We start from the raw sequence: 24386 nt of genomic DNA on the forward strand, positions 1-24386 counted from the left end.
TCTGCCAGGGACTGGCCAGGGCCAGGAGGCAGAGGCTGCAGGGATGGAGCCTGCCTTTCTCTGCTTCCTCCAGTGTGGCACATCAGAGCCATTGGAGATGGGTGAGAACTTATGCTTAAAGCTGGGGACTTGCATCATTTTCCTTTAGTGTGCTTCTCTTCCAGAGTTCAATAGGAAGGGTGAACACCAGTGCAGAAATGCCCACACAGACCTTTCTGCAAACCAAAGTATGAAGCTCCTGACACATATTTTTTTGGGAGCTGATAAAATACTGCTATGAGGTAGCCCAGAAGATGACAGCCTTTATTTCAGCCATGCTGCTGAGCTGGCTGTGTTTCAGCTCAGCTGCCTGCAGCTGATGTCTGCTGACAGAAGCCCTCTGCAAATGCCAGCCTCTGCCTTTTGGAATTCAGCCAGGTGTCCTGGATTTTACCAAGGTTTTGATGAAAATGATGGGGCTCAAGCTATAATCCAAGGAGTTTTCAAGTGAGTGATCTGGTCATGGAAGTCCAAATGCCAACACAAGCAATAATTACATCCTTTGCTTCATTTTCAATCTCATCTCAAGTGGCAGCTGCCCTCTTGTCCTGTGAGTGGCAAGCATATTTTATAAAGAAGAACTGTAGGAAGATACAGACAGCAAAGGGCATCTCTCATATTTTCTTGTGCTTGGTAAGGTTAGAGACAGTGCAAATTCATGCCCCTGTCTGATCTGTTCATTATAGGCCAGGGAACACCACATCCCTGCTCTGGAAGAACAGATGTGTGGCTTGAAGGCACTGCTGATCTCCTCTGGCACCCAGCAAGGTGCCAGCACCACTGCTAAAGCTTCCCTCTCCTCTCATCTGTAATGGGCTCTTGCTTGGGAAACTTTTTTCCCTGCTTCTATATGTCCTGGGTTATCCTGTCTCTGTTATGTAAGATGACTCAAAAAAAAAAAAAAAAAAAAAAACAACCCAAAAAAAACCACAGGAAAAACAAAACAAAGAGAGCAAGGAACAAGGACCAGGACCTGGAAAGCCAAGCACTACAAATAAAGAGCAGAATAGGAACTGCAGCTGGAGCCCAAAGCATTTTTTGCCAAATGCAGGAGCTGAGTGGGAAAAGAAAAAGTTACAGTTCACTCACAAAGAGCACATTTGATTTCCCCTCCTGGATTTTCACCAAGATGAAATTTCCTTTCTCTGTGTGTGCGTGAAAAGCAACTTTTGCAGGGGTGCAACAGCCCACAAGGAAGAGAACTGACTGACTATTGCCATGTTTCACAGTAGAGGACTCTCTGGTTTGTCTCTTTTTCTATGTTAGGAGCTGGGAGCTGAACTCTGTGCAGAGAGCATAAAACCAGTCCCCAGCTTGACCCCAGCATGGTTTCTGGCTGAGGACAGCCCTTGCTGTCTGGCATCAGAACCTGGTCATTGGGACATGGGAACCAACTGGTGGGAAAGCTGGATGTTGAGATGTGTCAGACTGTGTTGGCACATCACCCTGGCTGGTGTTTTTGTTCAAATACATAATGCTAATTTTGCCAGTAGCTGGGGAGTATGTTTGATCCTAGGAAAAGAGATCAAGTACAATCCTGGGGGTTGAATCAACTGTGAATTAAAAAGTATTGTTGGTGAAGGACTAGCAAAGAGACCAAATGAAGGCAGCAACCTCTTGCTTCCCCAGAATAGATTTTCACATAGTAATAGAATGGAAGGGACCATAAAGAACAGGTTGGAGGGGACCTTAAAGATCATCCCATTCCAATTCCCTTTGATTAAAAACAAGCTGCTTGGGGCTCCATCCGGGAAAACCTTGAACATTTCCAGGAATGGGGCATGCCCCAGCTCTCTGGGCATCCTGTCCCTCACCATTTTGAAGCTGGATATACCTCTTTAGCAACCTGGGTGTGTCTGATCAGACCTCCCCCTTGTCCCACACAAGAAGCATGACTGGAGGCCCACTGTGTCCCTGGGGGACATCCACATTCACTGCTCCAAAACATGGAGCCCGTGCAACATGGCACTGCTTCCTTGGGGTGGTGGCCCCTTCCCAGACTTGTCACACAGTAGTTCCCAACCAGAGGGGTTCAGGCTGTCAGTTCCCATGCAGGAGGTTGTGGGCTGGGAGGAAATGAGGGAAGGAAAGCCTTGCTGGGCTGATGGTGCTGAAAATAATCCAGTGGCTCTTCTCCTGCACCTCCTGCCCATCCAGCTCTAGCTGACCTAGCAGCTCACCCTGTTTCAGGGTCCCTGTCCCCATGGGCTGGTTGATGGCAGCTAGGGGAGAACAACCATGTCACCCTTTGCAGGCAAGAGCTGCAGCCAAGGGGAGCAGGCCAGAAAGGAGGAGGGAGAGTCTCACAGGAGTGTTTTTCCATCCCCAGGGCTTGGGCAAAGCTGCTGTGCTATCTGTAAGCAAACCCAGCAACTTGATTAAAGAGAGGAAGATCTTCTCACATATATCATCCCTGCTTGCTTGTTTTGGACTGCCTGATCTATGTGCTCAGTGGTGTTTCTTTTTTCACTGCTACTATGGAGCATTAAGGGTTATTTTTCTCCTTCTGCCAGTGCTTGCTCTGGTCTTTGTTTTCCTTCCAGCAGCTCTTTCACCTAAGGTCTTTTCCCTAAGGTCTCTCACCTGGTCGTTTCCCAGGGGTGTCAATGCAATTTGGTTCCCACACTGGTGCTGAAGGACTTGATGTGGACCTCGGCCTCTCCCATCTCACCCTGTATTCAAAGAGGACAGAACATTTCCCACTTCTGCCAAGGGAGTGCAAAGCTCTTCCTCCAAAAACTGGGGCACTGAGCACCCCTGGTTAAGGATGGTGTCCAAAGGCTTTCCCATTCCCCAGCCTGGGTGAGGGCTCTGCTTGGTCCTCGAAAGAAATAGCTGCTTCTCCCTGGTGCTTGATCTCACAGCTTTAATATCAGCAGCAGCTCACTTGGGGAGTTGTCAGTGGTAATAAACTTGGTCCCATTCTGTTTCAAAATTGGTTTAAGAAAGATGCCTGGCTGTTTAATATTTAAGCTAAATGTTTAATGTTTAAACAGGGAAATTGGTCTGATGGTCAGAAAGGGCATTAAAGCAGGATGGGAACTGGTCTATAATCTCTGACAAATGCTGCCCTTTCTCTGCAGCAGCCTGGTGCCTGGGAGCTGCAGGAGTTTCAGAAATGCCAATTTTAATCAATCTCTTTCATTTCACTTGCTGCCTGCCAATCCCACAGCAGTGAGACGTGCCTTTCCCTGGGAAGGGGGCAACGTTGTACCTGGCCCTGTTTAACAGTCTGAGATTAATTCAGCTGAATTGCACTGGTATTTCAAACCCCAAAATAATTTCAATAGAAATGTGCACAGATAAGGTGAAAAGTGCAGCTGGACAGTGTTGGCTCATGGGTGTATTGCAGATGATTTGGGGTCCCTCTTGTATGTGCACACAGAAGTTCGGATGTCAAGTCTAAAGTAAGCCTGAAAATGAATGTCTCTAATTGCTACAATTACACCTATGGATAAATTATTTTTGAACAGGTACAGGCAGTATTTCTCAGGTGGTGGAAATGTCCCCCTGGGGGAAGCATGTGGCAGTGTAGAACTGTTTCACACCACAAAAGGCTCAGCAGCCTGTGCTCCCTCCCTGTGCCAGGTTGCATGTACAGGGTAGTCCTTGTGTGCAGGAATCCCTGCTCAGAATGGCTGGAGCTGGGGAGAGCACATTCAGCAGGGAGCCAATCAGCAATTCATGTAACTCACAAAAAATCAAGCAAGACAGAATCTGAAGAAAAGTTTATAAGAAGATCAAGGTTTCAGGACTATTGAAAGGCACATTTCACCCATGTTGAACGACAGCTGAGTTCATGAACATGTACAACGCTCAAAATTCATGGCAAAAAGACCACATAATGATGGTACATTGTGAAACATACATTCCAGACTTCAGTAAAACACTAAAGTGATTATTTTTAAGTGTATCATGTACATAATAAGAGCGGAACAGGCAGATGCATCCAATTACTGTAATTTACAAGGCAGTAATTCGAGCCTCAAATACATTTCTCCTTATTAGAAGAAGGGGCTACGGATTAGCAGCAAAATGAGGGGCAGCAAATGGACAGGGAACAAGGAAGCTGCTGCCATTTGGAAAATAACAGCCAGCACCTGCTGCAAGTCAGGGGAATTTAACTTTGCTAATTTATGTTAGTGTGCTGCCACAGCACAAGGCTGGGCTGCATGGATGCTCTCAGGGCAGGCACCCTGCAGAGCAGATGTGCACAGATGTTTCCTTGGCAGTGGGCAGGATGAAGTCCAGCCATGTCTCCTCTCTCCCTGTTCAGTGCCTCGTGCTAATTATCTCCTTTCATCCAGCTCGGGGTTAAGTTTCACGTTGCGATGATTAATAATTAATCAAATGCATTTGAAAATTAATTTGGCAATTCTACGACTGATTGGCATGCTAATCTCTTCTGTGCAGTGGGGATGGTATAGAAACAACCTCGGATGTTCTGAGCTGCTGACTGAGGGGAATGCATGAGGGCATTTACTATCTTGTGTGGTGAAAAATAAAACACTGAGTGGAAACAAAAGCATTCTCCGAGACCTCTTTGCAACTCAGAAAAGGTGTGATCTGCATTTTGCCTTACCTGTCTTAGGCAAGGCAATATAAGTATGATAATATCATTGATATTATCATGTCCAACCAAAAAAAAAATGGACAAATTTGAAGAATGCCCCCACAGCTGATTTATTTCTGTTTAGCTGGTAGCAACTGCAGTAGATTCGATGCATTAATTATGAGACGAAAAAGAAAAATCACAAGGAGAATAACTCTTGCTCTTTCCAGCTGTCCATGCCACTTTACTCCAAAATAACACTCATCTGGTAAAAGGGGAGGAGAGGGGGTGTGCAGCTTCCACTGGGCGCGTGGTCCCCGCTAGTTTCGGGTGACAAGTCCCTTTTTACAGACCAAGAGCCCCGCGGCAGCCACGGAGGTGAGACACAGGGTGCAGCTCAGCAGGCACAGCAGCCCCGGCGCCGAGGGCAGGTTCCTCTCCCAGAAGGTGGTGGGGAATGGTCGGGCTGGGACATCCTGGGGGAGAGAGGAGATGGTGACTCTGCAGTGTGCCCCCTCACCACATGAGCACAGGTGGCAAACCATGAGGCTGGAGAGGTCACAGCTATTTCCCAAGGACCAGGTCATGCAGGGAAGAAGAGTCATGGCTGAGAGATGTGTTTTCTGTCATCCTGAACAGCCACAGGACAGTGAAGATGGAGTTACTTGTGGCTGGAATGACGTTCTATTTGGCTTTAAACCATGTCCTGGGACTGGGCAGAATTAGGCTGCATTTTTCAGTCCCCCAGGTTCTGAGATCAGTGTGCTTGGCTCTTAGTTATCCACCCTTCAGACATGGGTAACAATATTCCTTGGAAAAGTCACAAGCCATCAGCATGTGAGGTGACTAAAGGCTTGCCTGGGAGCAGGGTGCATAGGAATCACTGAAACAGGGATACACCTGACTGAGGGGTCTGTGCCTGACTGAGTAACAGTGATGCTCTGGCTTACCTTTGACTCTGGCTCTGGCATCCAAATTTCACTCTTGGAGATCTTCCCCATACTGTGCAGTACCTAGAAGAAAAAATTATTTGTACCACATGAAAAAATTATAACCCACAATACTTCCAGCTTTGGAGAAACAGAGGAAGTCAGAGCAAGGTGACATTGATAAAAGGTGTCACCTTTTCAGCTATGACTAGCTGAAAGTGTCTTGAACCAGAAAATGTATGGTGATTTCTACTAGAGTTTCTCTAAATATTTCTGTGGGATGTTTTTAGGTTTGGATTTTTTTTTTTTTTTTTGAGTAAAAGTAAAAAAGATTTTCTCAAGGCAGTTTGAGAAATACCAAGGTGAGGTTACAGCCATGCACTTGGGACACAAAACCTGTTAGGAGTGATGCTTCTGGGATATAGAAACATGAGAGATGCAACCCTGAGGCTCTCACAGCATAGAATTATGGAGCCCTCCTTTGCCTATTCAGCAGTACAAAGCTCATCAAGGATTTTTCTTGAGAATAAATTGATTGTAAGAATCACGGGGATTTTGGGGGGCAAATGAATGCCTCCAGAAGACAGTTCACTGTCTTTGTAACTACTGCTCACAGGCATGGAGAAAAGAGAAATTAGGTGACTTGAAACAAAACAAATAATAAAGATTATAGAGCATTATATGAAAATTACATTCTGTCAAATGGAAGTAAAAGACTGATTTTCCTTTAAATAACAACTCTGTGGCTTTGCCATGCAGCAGTTGTAATTATAGTGTGTACCCTTTAATGCTTTTTTCCCCTCCCTCCAGATTGTTGTAAAGGGATTTCACTGTGACTGGGAACCCAGCCCAACGTGTGTCATTCTGAGGAGATTTAGACATTATCAGAGCTGCACATCACAATTCCATAAAGCTCAGCTAACAGGAGTGTCCTGTAGAAGGAGAAGCAGAAGGGATAGATCAAAAATGAGAAAAATGTTCAGATTTTCAGATTTCTGCACAGGAAATAGCTGTGAGCATTTGAAATTACTTAGACTAGTTTTAAAACATGCAGTGATTAATTTGTTAGAAACCAAGGTAGTGTATTTACAAGCAGCATCAGGTTGGGGTTTTTTTTCCTCTAGACATGCAGTACATGGCATAAGCCTTATTTTAAGTCTCCAGTTCAGTAATATTCTGATTTGGTTGAGATTCTTGGCTTCACTTTATTCAATAACTAATAAAATAATTAAAAAAAAATAATTTGGGCACGCTGTTTTTTGGGATCCCTCCCTGTCAATTCTAGCAGCCTTTGCACTAAATCAGATTCTCCAAGCTGTAATTAATCCTTTGTAGCCTTTTGATAGAGATGTTGAAAGCAGAGCAGTGGTCTGTACCTCTCTGGCTGCTCTCTCTCCTGCCTGCACGGCCCCCTCCATGTATCCGCTCCACTGGGTCGCTGTCTCCGTGCCAGCAAAGTAGATTCTGTCAACAGGCTGGCGAATGATCCTTCAAAACAAGTGGAGAATGTCAGGTGACAAGTGGCAGGAAGGTGGTGATCCTTCTGAAAGCAATTTATGGCTTGGATGGAGCACCTGGCTTCAGCTCTCCAGAATCCCTGCAGACCTGGGCTGAGGTGCAATAAGCTGTCCCTGCAGGACCACCTGCTTGCTTCTGCACACAAAATTCAAGATCTGAGAGAGAGAAAAACCTAAGGCACAAATCAGTGTTCCCAGCTTCCATACAAAGTAATACAGGCCTTATTTTAGTGCTGGGGTAAGGGATAATCCTAACAGCCTCCAGCAATGCAGTGCAGCTGATAGATTTGTGTCTTCTGCATGGCAGCTTTGCTGTTATCCTGCCATTACAGTGGGATGTGGATGATGTTTCCGCAGTGCTAGATCACCAATATCAGCTTCTGCTTGGAGGCTGGACTTGCCTGGCTGCTGAAGGCCTGGCATTCAGGGGGCTGCACTCCCCCCACAGGGTCATAAAGCCAGTCCCTCAGCCCTGCAGTGCTGCACAAGCATTCCAGCCAATCCAGCTGTAGGTACTGAGCTCCCTCTCCCACTGGGAATGTGGCTGGTGTAAGGGCTCCCATCTAATCCCCCACTGGGTTTTCCCTGTCTGCTTGGCAGCAGCTTCCCCGGGCCAGACACCTCACCCATCACTGCCCAAGTGTTTGGATAAATGACAAGAGGAGACTGTACATGGAACAACTCCTCCCCACGTGACCCGGGCTCAGGCAGGGTGTAAGCCCATGGACACGTTGAGGAGCTCCTGGGCTTCTCCTGAACCTGATGCTCCACCTACACAGTCAGTGGAGACTCTTCATCTGTCCAAGATGTGTGTCCTCAAGGGCTTGGGGTCACCAGAGGAATCCATTGCAAATACTGCATAGCACAAACTACTGTAAATAATCCAGAGGGGAGAAGTTTTGTGGCTTTAGCAGGTCCCTTTGTGACCGTGCCTCATTTCCTTAAAAGCCACAAGAGAAACTCTGCTCTTACTGCAAATAGCAAGATCCTTGTTAGCTGAGGAGTAGGGGAGTGGAAAGAGGGTTGAAGTTCCCCTAATATTGTAAATATGCCATGGGTGTGTTGCATAAGGAATAGCATTGTACATGAGCTAAGCAATGTGAATTAGAAAGCAAAACATTCTCTGTTTTACCTTCCATAGGAATGCATTATGCCTGGTGGGAAGTAGGCTGTGTAGCAGCCCCCTGAATATTGCTCCATGGCCCAGTCCTTCTCTTCATAATGCACAGGCTGTGAATTTCAACAGAGAAAACAGTGAGACTGACAGAGAAATTGGAAATAAAGAACATATTTCTTTTGAAGAGGGGGATAACAGGCTAAGAATACCTGACAAAGGAGTGCTGTGTCATCTGGCTAATGCTATCCATCTGCACAAAACAAATTTTTGTGCTTTTACAGAAACACCAGTCTCCCATGGGCACATGACAGGACAAATAAACACATGCACTGCCTTCTCTTTTCTTGTGCAGGGTGAGACTGGCAGTTCTTTTCTTCTTGTACTCAGTCCTCCCCTCCCTTTGGGAATATAGATTGCATGGCCCAACATTCAATTTTAGGTAAACATTTTAGGTGCCAGAAACTTTGCCCTCATCATCCAGAACAAAGGAGAAACATTATTGTACAACAGAGGCAAAACCAGGCATTAATTCCTTACTTGTAAAGCCTCTTTCATCCCCAGTGCCTTGGCATATGCCTCACTGATCTTCTTTTTCCTATGTGAAAATAAAATCAGAGTCAGAAAAAAAAGAATGTGTGTGGAGGGAACCTCTCCACTCTCATTTTTCTTATTAAAAAAAAACCAAACTTACTGCAACACATTGGAAAGAAAGTTGGGTTAGGCTTTGTTTTTAAGTCAGATTTCAAGTTCTTATCTTAATATACATATTTCAAATGCTGATGCCTAAAAGTTACATCTAAAATGGACCCAGGGAATGGGAAATGAGGGTTGATTTTGGCAATGAGCTCTAAAAAAATAAATCTTTGTACAGCTATTTTAGGATGCAGAGCCAATTCATTCTCATGTTCGCTGGTGTAAGACCAGAAGAAAAGCAATATAAATCAATTAAATCCCTACAGATTTACTATAGCTGGGAATAAAATATGAGCTGAAGAACACTGCTCACATTCCTAAGCAGAGCTCCCCTTTCACTTGCACAGTACCAAAATTCACATTTAGAAAGTACTGTTTGTTCATTTCACTGACTAATGGGGAAACCATTCTTTTATAAACATAGAAATTTAAAAATTTTATATCACTCAGTCTGAATCTGAAGGAGACACAAAAGGAGACATGTCAGCACTGCTGTATCCCTGGGTTAAAGCATCATTCAGTGGAGATGTAGTCTGGGAACATGGTTGGAAAAATCTTCTTCATTCACACAGAGACCCAGAATTTGTAAATCATAGCATGGAAGAGTGGGTAGGACTTGGAAATTTAGAAATATACACAACTGGATGAATATTAGCTTTAGTGTCTCAGCCTGTTTATGCTAAAATCTCAATTTCTGCCCCAATTTCCAGTGTTGGTAGTTGCACTGAGCATGAATAAATGTGCACATTCACACACATATTCACACACATATTCACACACATATTCATACACATTCCTGTGGGGAAGCATCCCAGAGAAACAATTTGTTTCTGAATATCTACAGCTTCTGAACTCTTACCTCTCTTCCTTGCTGAGATGGGCCAGTTTGATAGCCTTTCTGGAAAGGATGAAACTGAAAACAAAAATAAGGTATATGCACATCACCCCAGCTGATTTGCAGGCTCTTGCTCAAAATGACTCTAAAAAGGATTGGCAAAGCACTTTACTGGTAATGAGCTTCATGTTTGCCATCAACATTAAATAATTACAGGTCAAACCATGACATCAGGTGAAAAAGCCCATGCAGGGTAACCTGCAGAGTTAACTGAAAGGGAGAGTGTGCATTCCCTATTTAGGTCTGATCTGAAATTCTGAGCTTTATTAAGCTTTTGAAGTCCAGCAGGCAGCTCCCTATGTCACTTGGTGTTAGTAAGTGATGGCAGCCTGCTGCTCTGACAGGCACTGCACAGTGTCATGGATCACTCCTGCAAGAACTAGGATTAATATTTATTCATCTTGAAGGAATCAGATTTGACAATTAGTTCATCTGACCCTAGTGGAGATATCCAGGGAATGAAGTATGTTCCTACACTCTTTTAGAAAGTCAAAGAAATCCATGAGGAGAAAGAAAGCTTTGCCATATGGGGTTTGGAGGAGGCCTGCTGCTCTCAGGTAGGTCATGGAAGCTTTTAAGCCTTGAACATGCCCATAAACATGTACAGTTCAGTAGAAGTGGTGAGCTTTCCCTGACAGACACTTAAGGAGTAGTTGCCTGACGTTTATATTGGCCTCTTTTGGCAGTCTCACCTCAGGTTGTGGTGGAAACACTTGTAAAGATTGTTTGTTCATTTGGTTTCAGCTGTTTTAAAAGCTGTCATGTATTTTCCCACCTGTTTGTCCACACTGTAACAGTTTTACTTGTCAGTTTCTACAGAATCTTGATTTTTTTTCACTGCACAGCTGCCTCCCTGCTCCAGCAGCTGATGTTCCTTGTCTTGCCTCAGCTCAGTGGGGAGAGGAGACAAATAAAGATTTCTTGGACAATTGCTCTGTCATTTTGGACCAGGCACTAAACATAAAAGCCCAACATAAGCCAAATACAGGCTCAAACAGATAGGTAAGAGAGGGATTTATTTCTAAATCTACTCCAGAGCAAAAAAACAAATGTGAACTGAGTGCTTAAAAAAGACTGCTGAATTCAGCAACTCCTTCCCAACCACATCCTTGGTGTTTGGGATCCTTAGGCTGTTTGTAGCAGAACCTTCACCAGAAAGTTTATATGGACTAGAGAGGCACAAGAGGCTTGGCAGAAGTGCAGTCCTCCATCTGTGCAAACTGTGGAAGTGGGAAACACTGATGTAACCTGGTCATTTCCCCTCTCCCTCCTGCTCCCAATAACTCTTACAAGAAGAAATACACATCTGTGAGTACGGGCTAGCAGCTTTTACCCCATAATGGCAGGGAAAGTTCCATCAGGTTTTGTGTCATCTATGGTTATTCCAATTGGAGACTCTTCATCCTCAATGACAAAGGAACCACAATAACCTAAGGGGAAAGAAACCCCAAGATGATTGTTAGAGAAACATGTTGATGATCACTGTTTCTGCTAGTAATGAGCAAGGAAAATTATCCATAAAAGGAATTGTACAGTATTTCTGTTATTACCAATAATACCTACGTGTCTGAAGTGCCTCTGTAACAGTTTCTCTCTTCTCTGTAACTCTGGGAAATTGTGTACACAGACTTGTAAAAATCTTTAAAATTCTATTCTTAGCTAACAAGGAATTTCTGTGGATTGCTGCAAGTCCCTTTGGCTTTCTATTTTGGAGAGAATAAACATTAAAAATAAATGGATGCAGTCATAATTATGGTGATTCATTCCACGAGTAACTTTGACCAAAACAAAACCCAGTGTAATTACATCTGATCACTGCAAGCTCAAATCTATAATATTTTGATTTTGCTGGTGATAAGATTGTTAGGAATGGTGTTCCATAACAGTAATGCAGCAGAGACATGGGCTGACTAATCTAGGATCACATCAGGACATGTTTCAGATGTGCATGCAAAAAATCTCATCTAGAGGACAATGTACACATCTGACTGTATTCCTGCCTAATCTCAATGGCCAGTTCATGCACTGAAACATGCAAAAATTATATTACTTTGATAAGGAATTATTCTTACCACTCTCAATACTGTTAGGAAGAAAGTGGAACTAATCTATTCATACAAATAATTCTGAAAATAGTATCAGTTACAGCTGAGAAAAACAAGATATTACAGCATGGAAAAAAAAATCTTGAGCTAAACAAAAAGCTAACCTACTTTTCCCAGTCCTCTGAGATATCAAGTCTGCAGAACAGAAGATTAAAATCAGGGAAAGGTCTTGCTTACACCTTAAGCTCTACTTGTCATCTGCTGTAAATTCTCTTTGGCTGACATAACTGTCCCTGGCAGGAGAAGGAAGCTGATGCTGCAGGGAAGCTGATGCTTCTGTGCTCTGCAGGTTTCAGCAAGGTTTTCCCAGGGAAACATTGCTTGTTCTCTTGGTTATCCCACCTGAGCCAACTGCTGTGAGATTTGGGATCCAGTTTGGGTCTGGACTCATCTTTGGGACAAGGCATGCACTCAAGCTGAGAGAAAGATTTCTCCTTTCTAAGGAGCTTTACTTTTCACTTTTCTGAATGTTTGATTTTGGGGTTTTGCACATTTAACCCTCTCTTGGATTTATTCCCTGATTGTTAGACAGCAGAACTTCAAAATTTGCTGTTTCCCAAGTCCTCTGCTTTCCCCACCTACCCTTCCTCCTCCAGAAGGCTTCCCTGTAGTACATCATGGTTTTTATGACACTCCCCATAGGCAAACGCTGAATTAACTGGTTTCTGTTTGGTGGCAGCTCTGGTTTGTAATGAATCTTCGTTGTCAGGATTGGAGGGATGGCACTGATCACGTACTTGCCCTGAAATGTAGAACAAAGTCAGCACAAGGCACTGCCTCCCCGCGAGCTCAACCCACAGGACAGTGTTTGAGAGACACTCTTAATAGCTGCTAACAGCTTTCCCTCTCCTGACCCTAGGTGGCTTTCCCACACACAGATTTCCATGTGACAAAAGTAATTCTGCCATTTCAGAAACATGGAGCTGGAAAAAACAGACCAGAGTTGAAACTTGGCTGGAGACAGGTGGGAAATGGGACAAGAGACATCCTATGGCCTGGGTAAAACTGCCTTTATCATCTCCAGGAAAATATGACCCACATTTGTCCCAATTATAAGATACTAAACAAAATATCACATTTGTGCACATTCACGGGATGCTGCTTCAGGACAAGGAATACTAATGGTGATTCCAGCTTTCCTGAATGTGCTCCATCCCTCTCACAGGCCCTGGGTCTGACTGGAGCAGTGCAGGACTCTGTAGGGTGACCCCATATCACAACATTGCTGCTCTCAGGTGCTCTCAGATTGGTGGGGCTGCTGTTGCCCCATGGGTGCCATTGTGGGTCATTGTGTGCTGATGGAGCATTTCAAAGCACCACAGTACAGAGGCAAAATCTTACTAAAGGTGTTTGAAATGTTTTTTTTTTTTTTTTTTCTCCTGTGCTGCAAACCACAAACTTAGACACTAACAGGAAGGTTATTTTTCCTTCCTTTGAAGTGGTCTCAATGCAGAACTAAAACATAAAAATATATGAAGATATAGAAAGTTAAGGCAGAGAAGTCAGAGTAATGACAGAAACCAAGTAGCAGAACACCAAGAAGAGAGCCAGTCATAAATAAATCTGTAAAGCAGGTTCCATGGAGTGTCAGCATAGTCCAAGAAACAGACACACACAAATGGGTATTTCCTGATTATAGCTGGCTAAGAGATACAGCAGATATATTCCCCTACTAAATGCATACTCTACTTTTATTCTGATTGAATTACCTCATATATCTCATGGTTTAGAGTCTCCACAAGGACATTATCACTTGTCTGATCGATACTGATCACAGGTCTCTCCAGTTTAACTCTGCCTTTGAGGCGTTCCATTATTTTCTCTGATATCTGACCGGAACCCCCTTTGAACTTCCTCTCCTAAAACAACAAAGAGGAAAGAAACACAGACAAAAAATCATCAGCATTAATCACAATGACATTGAATATGACTTCTGCTCACCATAACGAAATTGCAGGCCAAATCTTCAAGTCCTAAGGGTTCATAAAGACACCCAGACTTTCAGAACAGCTAGAACATAAACCTGAGCTCAGTGGTGATTACTGACTAAACCACTTTTGCAATGGCTTCCCCAATGACCTGGCTTAAAGACTCTTTAAGCCTAGAGAACATGCACATATAATGCAGGCTTTCTAGCGAAAATAAACATATCACTTCATTCAAAACATGTTCTGAGTATTTTACCCACCATGGTGCCACCAAAACCCTCAGTGTGACAAAGTAATCAACTGTACAGTGAAATACTGTGCCAGCCCAGAAGCAACATCTTTAACTGAGTCTGGTCTCAAGGTAATGAGCTTCCTCCCTGTGTCTTCCTGGGAAGGCACAAAGACAGTGCTACCAGGAAAAAAGCACAATCTGTGACATACATTTCCCAACAATGTCCATGCAGAGGGTCAGGGGAAGCACTAAAACCTCTTTCATCTACCAGCCACCAGTGGGAGGTAAAGCAGCTCACTTACCTGTAAGATGCTGGTACTGGCAGGGAGGAAAGGATCCATAAAGTTTTGTACTGAAAGACTGAAATGGCTGCCCAAGCAGGTTTTATAAGACTTAGAAGGGCCACTAAGACAGAAACCCTTAGTGCTTTTGCTCAACTAGAATTGATTGGGGTGAGAGAAGAAGGAAGCATGGTATGAACAAAGACAGCTTTTCCCATCCAGCTACAAAGAAAAGGAAATGCTCTTCCCAGGTAGCTTTCCCTTCTCCAGGTTTCCTTCAGCTATGAGTATCTTGGGATTAATTTTATTTTTAACTCTTGCTGCAACATCTAGCAGCTGCTAATGTGGGACAGCAAACATGACTGAGGGGCTCCTGAGGAGGAAGGCTCTTAGTCAGGTCTGTCTCCTACCACAGGACAGCATCAGCACTGCTTACATCCTTCCTGACACGTGATTGTCTACTCTTACCACAATGGACAGATGTTGATGGAAACTGTTGCTATGTGAGCTGACCCAAGAAAGAAAGGGCCTTCTGCTATTTACTTCCAACTCCTGTCATTAAAGGCTTCAACACCAAAGAAACATCCACATTTCACTCTGAAGTACACTTGTTCTGAACTCTTGTAAACATTCAAATGTGCCAAATAACCCATAGAAAATAAATTGGCAAAAAAGCAACACAAGTGCAACAACAGAACTGAGCTGAAGTGAATGCAGAAAACCCCCAATTGTTTAAATAGTCCCAATTTATTCCACATCTTAGCTAATGAAGTCCTTCATTAAACAGGGTTAGTTGACAGGGCTGTATCACCCCATGAGAACACGTTTCTCTCTGGTGCCACATACTCTCATCTTTTCATTAATTGCAGGGTTTTGCAGGGTACAACACTGCACTTGCTCATTAGAGTTTCAAGAGAGGAGGAAGGAAATGAGACATTTTGTACCTGGCCCCCATTGGTGATAGAGAAAATCCTGAATGTGCCCCCACACTGCCTCACATACCACAGGAACCAGAGGGCAGAGACTTGGTGAGGCTCAGACGTGACGTTGACGTTCACAAAGACCGTGGCGAAGTCTCTGACAGCTCTGTGTGAGACACAGGACCAGGAAAGGACTGTGAGAAAATATGACTTCCTGACTGCTTTCAGGATTTTTATTTGTCATCCTAAACAAGGGCTGCTTTCCCAAAGTCAGAAAAGTCAAGTTGATTAATATTTGTTTAATTTTTCAGTCTGTAGTGAGTCTGTTTAAATAGGTTTCTACCAGCACCTCCTTCCCTCCATGAAGTATTTACCCATTTAGTTTGAAATCCCACTGATTTTCACCTTAGTTAAATCATTTCCCAGCTGCTATTCATTTAATCAGAACAAATATTTTTCTCAGCAGAAGAACATTTTTTGTAATCTGTCAGTGAAATCTTTCTGCATTTCTCAGGGGGAGCTCATTGGGCAAATCAGTTCCAGGGTCTGATGGGTCCTGAGGGACTGAGCAGCCATGCAGCCTAGACATTCCCCACCTGTCATGTAACACTGCTGCACTGATCTTTTGTGAAATCAAGAATCAAAGTTGGTAAATAACCCAGACAGGGAAACCAAATTGGCAGTCATTGCCATAAAAATACGGAAAGAGTCACCTGTCTACCACAGTATATCCAACAGAGGATCTGGCTATTCACATTTCTTGCATTTGTGGCCACAGATTTGTAAGAAAATTGAGATAATTTTGCAAAGAAGGTAAAAGGACTTTGACTTCGGTGAAGCTTCATGAAACAACATGAATTTATAATCATCTGATAAAGGAAGGAACTTTGCAAGTTATCTAGGCTAAAATATGTAACTTACAAACTTTTATAACCTCATTTCCTGAAGTATGAGGTCCATTCACCCCTATTTCACTAGCTGGGATATGAAAACAGCCTGCACACAAGAACCCTCTGTGACAATTCTGAGAGCACCAAGGCCCTAAACAGTTGCAGCAGGTTCAGGCCTAAAACGTGAAAAAAGTCTCCAGGATCAGTAGATGCTGATCTGTGACACAGGGCAAACAAATCTTTTGTTATCTTGGCCCTGAGTCATACAGAAAATGCCGTGGAAGAGCTTTTCTGTTTAAGCACTGTTTTTTAACTGTGTGTAGAAAAATGTGGCTTGGCTTAAAATTGGTTTTTACTAAGTTTTTGAATGCATTTCAGCTGAGCACATCCATTAAAACTGGATGCTGTACTGACAACATTGGCAGTAGAAGCTGCCCAGCAGAGAAGTCTGTTAAAGGAGGGATCACTACAAACCCAGTCCTGCTTATGCTCCACCAGGTCCATGCTGAAAGCAGCAGTAAAACTAGAAGAGGAAAAGTCAGTGCACTTGCAACAGCAGTTCAAACTAACCAAGTCTGCAGGCAAAAAGCTCATAAAACTAATTGCAAAGAAAAACTCCAATGCCACAGGGAGCCTGAGCAAGTCCAAACGGCTGTACAGCATATCCCATGGAGCTGGAGCAAGACCTAAGCCATAAAAATGATCTTCAAATGGAGAGGTTTGGTCAGGAAGCTGCAGGCACAGCACTAAACTGCAGTCAGAATGAAAGGGAAACAGAGCACAGCCACACAAATAAAAGACACTGAATAGGAGGGAGAAGAGCATTAGAGAACAGCACAGGGGCTGGCACAGCAAGCGGGAACACGAGTGCTCATAAGAGCATATTTCTCTATCCCTTATAAAGAGAAATGATTGAAAAGATTGAAAAGAGAATTTCCAGTTGTCATCTCCTCAATGTATTGGACATTGTTCCTTTTTTAATTTGTACAGTGCAGTCCCTCACAGAAAACACACTGGTCATCTTACAGATGATACAAGACCTTGAGCCCTCTTCCTACCAGCCATTGTGGGTGTTCTGTTGGATCTGTTACTCACAAACAAGGAGGACCTGTGGGATGATGCAAAGGTGAAGGGCAGCCTTGGCTGCAGTGGCCATGAGACTGGAGTGGAGTTTAAGGTCCTGAGAGGAGTACAGCACACAGCAGAATTGCAGCCCTGGAATTTGGAAGGGCAGATTTCATCCTCCCCGAGGGCCTGAATGTCAGTGTCTCATGGGAAGCTACACTGTAAGGCAAAGAGCCACAGGAGAGGTGGCTGGAGTTCAATGATCCAATGGTTTGAAGGGAAAGGATGGTGGGAAGGGCCCACATCACCATTGCTGTGTGCAGGGACCTGCTGAGGCAAACCCCAGGCTCCCCCAGCACCTTTGATGCCACCTGCCAGCCAACCAAAGCCCATCTCAAACACCTCCTGATCTGTACTTAGCTGTACCACAGAACCTGCCAAAAAGCCACTATCATTCCACAGCTGGAATTTCAAAGCAGATAAAGAGTTACGTACTTGGTCCAGCAAATCTTATTTATCAGCTCTTTCATGGTCATTTTGTCCCATTCTTCAGCATGTGGAGCATCCCATGGTGCATCAACAGGAATCTGGAGACAGAGGTGAAACATCCAAGAAATTATTCAGTACTTCAGTACCATTGCCTGCTGTGCTAGATAGTAGCACATATTTAATTCATATGTTGGCCAGGAGTTACTTTTATCCCCTGCAAGTGGATATAAATTTGGAACAAATTCACTAAATGGAATAGTTTCCATTCACACCTTTGGGCATGAATTGTACCATGACCACCAAATCTGTCTTTGGCTGACCAGTGAACCATATCCTTCTGCTGGGACTCCTCTGGCTTTTAGTTGTCCAGAAACAATTCCAATTTAGCTGTCTTGGTGTCCTCAAGAAATTAAGGGGAAAGTTGTTTTTCTAGTCAGTTCCAAGATGAATATCCAAAGGCCCCTATGTCTCTCTGCAAATTGCAGAGTAAGAAAAAATTTCTACATACTTTTGAAATATTTTAGGCAGTTAAATTCTTAATAATAATTCTTTGCATGTAAGTAATGTGATGTGGAGGATACTACCATATCCCTAATTCTTTAAAAAATACATTATTGACAAAAAATGTGTAGTATAATGCATAAATTTGATTCTGCAAGCCCACATAAAACCAGTGGAATTTGCAGGAGTACAGAGAGTTATGCTTGAAGATTCTGATAAGGTAAAGCCCTTGGTTTGTTCCATTTTATGGAAACTGATGAATATTTGAAAGAGAGTATAATGCCCCAGGGGCTGCAGTTGTACTGCTAATGTTTTGAACTTTAAAAGTAAAGTTACTGTGAAGTCAAACTGGAGTCCAGCTTAAGCAGCTACCAAAAAAAAAAAAAAAAAAAAAAAAAATCATCTTTGCTCAAAATGCTGTCATGAGGGAAGGGGAAAAAAACCCTCCTAATCTCCCAGCGCATGGAATGTTTTTTCCTGTCATGAGAAAATACTTACACTGTTCAACCTCATTTTTTCAGATATCTTGGACACCTCCAGATCTTTTTGTCTCCTCTCATAGAATCATAGAACAGTTTGGGTTGGAAGGGTCCTTTACAAGTCATCTAGTCCATGCCCCTCTCACTGAGGAAAACCTGTTATTTCTGACAGTTCCTGGGCAATACAGAAATCTTTCTGATGGATGCTTCCTGTTTTGTTTTGTTGTTGAGGTGTTTTTGGTTTTTTTTTTAATATAGTAAAGAAACAATAAAAAACCCTGCCAGAAACAAAACAAAAACAAACTTGATTTATTCATGGAGCATTGTAGGAAACACAGAATTTTGACAGCCTACCTCTTTTCCCATCTTGTCCATGGTTCTCCAGAAGTTATTGTAATCCAGATAAACAAAGGGATTCCATGTTGAAGGGCAAATTTCTGTGATATTTTGTGACTTTCCCTGAAATGCACATAAAAACACAAGCAGCTGAGATACAACAGAGCAAATCTTCATTACTCAAGAACACAAAATTCTCAGAGTCATCACATGTTTGGCCTTTTGCTCCAAATGACCTGGCTGGGTTTTTGGGTTTTTTTCTTTTTTTTTTTCTTTTTCTTTTTTTTTTTTTTTTCCTACATATGAATGCAAGCAATGGAATGCATGTTGCTAAGTAGGAGGGATAAAAACAGCTGGACTGGCATTAAAAAGGACAATAACACCTTCTTATAATTACTATTCTGAAGGGGTGGGGAGGAGTACATTTTTTCTGAGCAGACTGTCAAATTCTGGGTTAAGGACACTCAAGCCATGGCCAAAGAGGTAATATTCCTTGTTCCTAAGCATCCTTCATTTTTACACTTAAATGAATCTATTTGCCTGCTGCTGAAACGTGCATCCTGAAATTTGTGTGGGTCTCAAATTGAATGCATTTCAAACGATTTAAGCACCTTTATGGTACACCTCACTTTAAAAGCAAACATACCTCTTTAATATTCCATGGAAGAAACCTAGCTTATAAAAAAAGTCTGAACAGGAAGGTTTTGGCTGCAGGAAGAAAAATATTCTAGACTTGCAAAAATGGTGTCAGTAGTTACAATGTGTGTGACACAGAGTTGCAGCAGTGGCTGAAACTGTTATCATCTGAAACTGACTGTTTCAGATAATCCTATGATATAATGATAAGAGAAACAATCTAGCAGCAGCTGCTTCTTTGTGATAACTTCAATCTGAAAGAGGACAGGCTAAGCAGGTAACATTTTCTCTTATTAATTTGCTTTGAACCTTCCCCCACCTAAGTCAGTGGTGAATTTCTCATCTCACCCCTCTGTTCTCTGCCCTTCCAGCTGTGTCAGAAGTTTGTGTGAGGATGCAGGGAACACTCTGAGCATGACAGGCAGGAGCTGTGGTGCTAAAGCAGTTTGCAACCTGCTTTTCAGTGCCATGGAGCCTGTGCCAGCCCATCACGCCTGGCAGGTGAGGGTCACAGACAAGAGAGAGGCTGCAGTGCTTCAAGTGTAGGAAATGGGGACCTGGGGATAGAGGACACAAAGCAGGAGCCAAAGATGCCTTCCTCACACTTGTTGAGAGAGAATTTATTGATCTTCCCCACTGATAATTGTGTATTTGTGTGTAAATATGGGTTTCTGATATTTTGCAGAACCTTTTTCTCTGCAAAGGTCATAACAAAGATAAAGGCTGCAAGGTGAAACTCGGAGATCATAGTGAGCTTTCAGACTTGGCAAAAGCAGTAAAATGCTGAAATTCCTACACTTTGGTGAACTTTTGTCAGCTCCAGGATAGGTACAGTAGGGGAGGCAAATGCATCTGGGTAAGGGACCACAGCAAGCCCTGGCTGACGCTGCCTGGTCCTGTCTCCTCTGGAGTCCATCAGGTCACTCTGTGCTGTTCCTCCTCATCATCTTCAGTGAGGGCAGCATCAAAGCCACTCTCCTGTTCCATCCAGACTCAACAATTTCTGCTCTGGGCCAAGCAAAGCATCAGCTGGTTCAGCCTGAGATCCACAAGTTTAATGTTTTAAGGGTGTTTTGGTTTTTGTGGTTTTTTTTTTTTTGGTTTTTTTTTTTTTTTTTTTTCTTTTTTTTTAATTTCCAACAAATGTTGCGCTTTCAAGTCGACAGGAAGTGGTTGGTTACCTCTGGATTTCTGGGTATGCAATCTCAATCTTGTATATCACATACTTTTTTCACTCTTTTATCCCTATTTTGTTCTTTTTCAGACTTACACTGAAGGAAGGTGGCAGGGGGGATGCTGCTCCAGCCTTCTGCAAGTGCACACCTGCATGCAAAACATTTCTGCCATGGCAAGAGCAAAGTAAATGCTGCTGTGAACTCCCAGCGGGGAATCCTTGAAATGACACTGGCTCCTCCTTTCCCTTGAGGACAATTTCTCACTGCCAGGCTGCAGCACTGTGTTCAGCCACAGAAAAGAGGACCAAACAGTGCATGCAAAGGGATATACTGCATCCTACAGCTTTTACTGCCATAAACTAATGCTGTATCCAACTAGGAAATACTGATACCAAGCAGTAGCACACTACGAATCATTTTGTTCTTATTGTGCAACATTTTGCTTTTTTAAAAGATCATCAAACATTGCTTCTCAAAATTAATTTATTGCTAGTCTTTTTATTCTGGCTGGGAACACAGGTGCCATCCACATTCCTTCCTTGACATGCTTTAACCCCAATAATTCTGCCCTTCAGCAGAGATGGGGTGCAATCCTGTCAGGCCACCCAAATCAGGATGAGGAGAAGTTATTACTGCTGTTCTGTCCTGTTGATACTGCAGGGGGACAAAGGAAAAAGATAAGCCTGTTCCAATCAGGAATAGCACCAAAAGGTTCCCAGTTTTTCACTGTCCAGTGAAAATCTCTTTTCAAAAGTCTTTCTGATAAGTCACTGTGTTTGTACAGAGTGATGTAACTTGTAAACAGCTCTCCTATCCTTAGCTTAAAACATCTTTGGTCAATGGCATAGCCCAGGGAGATCAATGGGAATACATGTTTTATTCCCTGAGAACTACAAAATGCCAACTGGTGTTACTTGTTGCTCTCTTCTGCATGCAAAAAACCCACAACTTCAGTGGGACTGGAGCCCAATGTCAGGAAAAGCTGGGAAAATACAACAGTGCTAGCAGACCTGGAAGAGGTTAAGACTGAATTCAGAGAGGCTGAAACAGTTCACAGACACAGTGACCCTTGTGTGGTGGGGCTGTACCAATCAGAGATGGGATCAGAGGAAACCCAACTCTAGCAAATTCCATGAAAGAAAATTCCATTTCCCATCAGGCAGCACGAGCCCAACAGCCTTAGACACGTCAGTTCTCCAACTTTCTCTCTGGCTCAAGTATCTCCACAGCAGGGAGTAAATCCAGCCTGAGTGAGCTGGGCTGGTAAGTTATTAATTTGGTTTTAATATTGTCTCCCTGCTAGGCAGAAGAGCTCTGGCTGCAAGTTTCACAGAGGAGCTCACTGCAAACATATTTGTATGTCTTGCAATATTCCATTTTTAAACAAATTTATAGTGTTCTGGATGTATCATTTTCAGAACTACTGTTTTCTTAACTGAAAGGCAAATAACCTACTGGCTTAGCTCCCATGCTAGCAGACGGCTGCCTGACTGACCCACAGGGTTTATCTAACTCTTTTTTTCATTTCCTGCTGTGTCAAGTGGTTTCCTGCAGACCTCAGATCTGTCTGCTTGGATTAGTTACCCCACACCAATCCAAAGAAAACAAGATCCTCAAGCACCATCCCTCAGTGGTTAGAAAGAAGGCAGTGAGAGATGAGTTCTGCCAGGTCCCTTCCCTGTCCAGGGCTATGCTGGGGCTTGTAGCCAAAACTACAGGAATTAACCCCAAGCTGTGACACCACCCCAAGTTTCAAATAGTGCCAGAGGAGCAGACAATTTTGCCAGACTTGAGAAAGGCAAGTCTGTCTCCTGCCTGCTGTGCCAGGGCACACATCAGGAAGCACAGGAGGAGCATCCCCCACGCTCCAGAGCAGGGGTTGTGATTGCCTGGGCTGTGCCCAGCACAGATCAGCAGCTCCCCAGGGTGTGATCCCTCAGGTGAGAATCCTTCCCTGGTCCCCACCTCCAGCAGGTCTAGCCCTGGGAGCAGTGCTGGGCCTGGGGCTGTCTGATCCCTGCCTGAACAGCAAGATTGTGGTTATGTGCAGGGTCTTAGTCACAGACCCACCTGCTGCACCCTGAGCTCTTAATCTCAAGGCAGGGTGAAGGAAAGAAAGGACTAGAGGGCTAATCTGAAGCACTGTATAGAAATCCTCATATTTTATCAAGTGCTCCCTCCCTCTGAAAATCATAATTCTTTATTAAGTAATATTATATATCCTGGAGCTGTGTGCTGCTGCCAGATATTGGAGGAGTGCAGTTCCATGAGAAGGTTAACACCACACCAAGGCCCAATGCCTTTACTTTCTAGGGTCTCCTACTAAAAAGGTGAAAACAGCACAGAGCTTCAAGAACCTCTGTTAAAACAAAAAGCTGTCTGCCAGCCAAGGGAAGGGAGAACTCCAGCACATCTGCCCTTTCTCATTCCAATAGCATTCTTGCTGAGCTATGGGACAGTAGCCACAAAGAAATTTAGCTGGAAAGAGGGCTCCTAACAAACACTTAAGTTTTAAGTTACAGATTTACAAGGGCAGGATACAAAAAAAAAAATCCCGACTGACATTAAAGGAGTCCATGTTACTATGCTATCTGATGAGAAACAAGGAACAAATAAAAAAAAAAAAAAGATAAACAATAGTTACATATTTGGATTTTCAAAGAAACTGTAACTACAAAGGAAACCTGCACCAATGAAGCAATTTGGTTATTAAAGCTTGCAGTATGTGGAATTTTTCCACACACATATGGGAAAAATTCCTGTCACAGAAAAGAAGCTCATTAAAACCCTCTGGGGATTTTCACTTTCTCTTGGTTGCTTCCGCTGCTCGGATAAACCATTTTCCCACTTTCTCCCAGCTCAATCCAAGCAGTATCCTGGAAATCTTCAGAAAAAGCCGAGCTGAACCGATTGTTGAGGTAAAAAGAACAAAAATCTCTTAATCCAAGGGTGCTGGAGATTACATACAGATGTCACAAACACAGCTAAAGCTGTGCTTGGTCATTGCTCAAAACACTTCCTCTCCCCTCTGACAAAACCACACAACATTGCAGACTTTGGAGAAAGCTCTTGGGAGGAGACCTTCCTGTCTGGCCCTGGCTCCACACTCCTGGACAGCCACCAGACAAACACCAGACAGCTGAGACACAAGGGGAGAAGATTTAATCAGACCTTTCAAACCTAAAAGGCAGCAGGTGGCCCATGGCTGATGGTGCATTAGCCCAAGAGGCTGAAAACATCCATCTTTCAGATTAATATTTAATTTCTGGTGGATATGATCCTTTAATATCAAATAATCTCTTTGCTAACACTTTATGCCATCTAGGAAATACCCCAGCCACTCGTGTTCCTGGAGCATCTTTAATGAGTGTGAGGGGTGCATCTGCAGCTGGGAGAGCACAAACCCCCACCTGCACCTCACCATCCAGCCTCCAGCCTGGCAACAGTGTGCAGCAGGCAGGTAAAAGAGAGAAAGGTAAAACAGAGAAAGGTAAAAGAGCCCTGGGCATTGAGCAGCCCAGCCAACAGCCAGGACTGCACAGATGGAGTTTAATAAGCTTCTTCTAGAAGTGGGATATAAGAGAGGGTTCAACAATACATCCCTAAA

The 24386-nt window shown here is 43.5% G+C and overlaps 1 protein-coding gene across 2 annotated transcripts in view; it reads right to left on the reverse strand.

The window, feature by feature from the left end:
• Positions 1-3755: 3755 nt before the first annotated feature.
• Positions 3756-24386, reverse strand: part of LOC128784299 (amine oxidase [flavin-containing] A-like) — a 34136-nt gene continuing 13505 nt past the window's right edge. For both annotated transcript variants that reach the window (XM_053935771.1, XM_053935772.1), the window contains exons 4-15: positions 18987-19091; positions 17659-17750; positions 15233-15374; positions 13557-13706; positions 12430-12589; positions 11076-11172; positions 9707-9760; positions 8692-8749; positions 8170-8267; positions 6897-7008; positions 5542-5604; positions 3756-5067 (exon numbers count right to left, since the gene is read on the reverse strand). In XM_053935771.1, the coding sequence (XP_053791746.1) occupies positions 4912-5067; positions 5542-5604; positions 6897-7008; positions 8170-8267; positions 8692-8749; positions 9707-9760; positions 11076-11172; positions 12430-12589; positions 13557-13706; positions 15233-15374; positions 17659-17750; positions 18987-19091 (1287 nt within the window). In that variant the 3' untranslated portion in view covers positions 3756-4911. The remainder of the gene's footprint in view (positions 5068-5541; positions 5605-6896; positions 7009-8169; positions 8268-8691; positions 8750-9706; positions 9761-11075; positions 11173-12429; positions 12590-13556; positions 13707-15232; positions 15375-17658; positions 17751-18986; positions 19092-24386) is intronic.

This window comes from Vidua chalybeata, chromosome 2 (assembly GCF_026979565.1).
Source record: "Vidua chalybeata isolate OUT-0048 chromosome 2, bVidCha1 merged haplotype, whole genome shotgun sequence".
Taxonomy (NCBI): domain Eukaryota; kingdom Metazoa; phylum Chordata; class Aves; order Passeriformes; family Viduidae; genus Vidua; species Vidua chalybeata.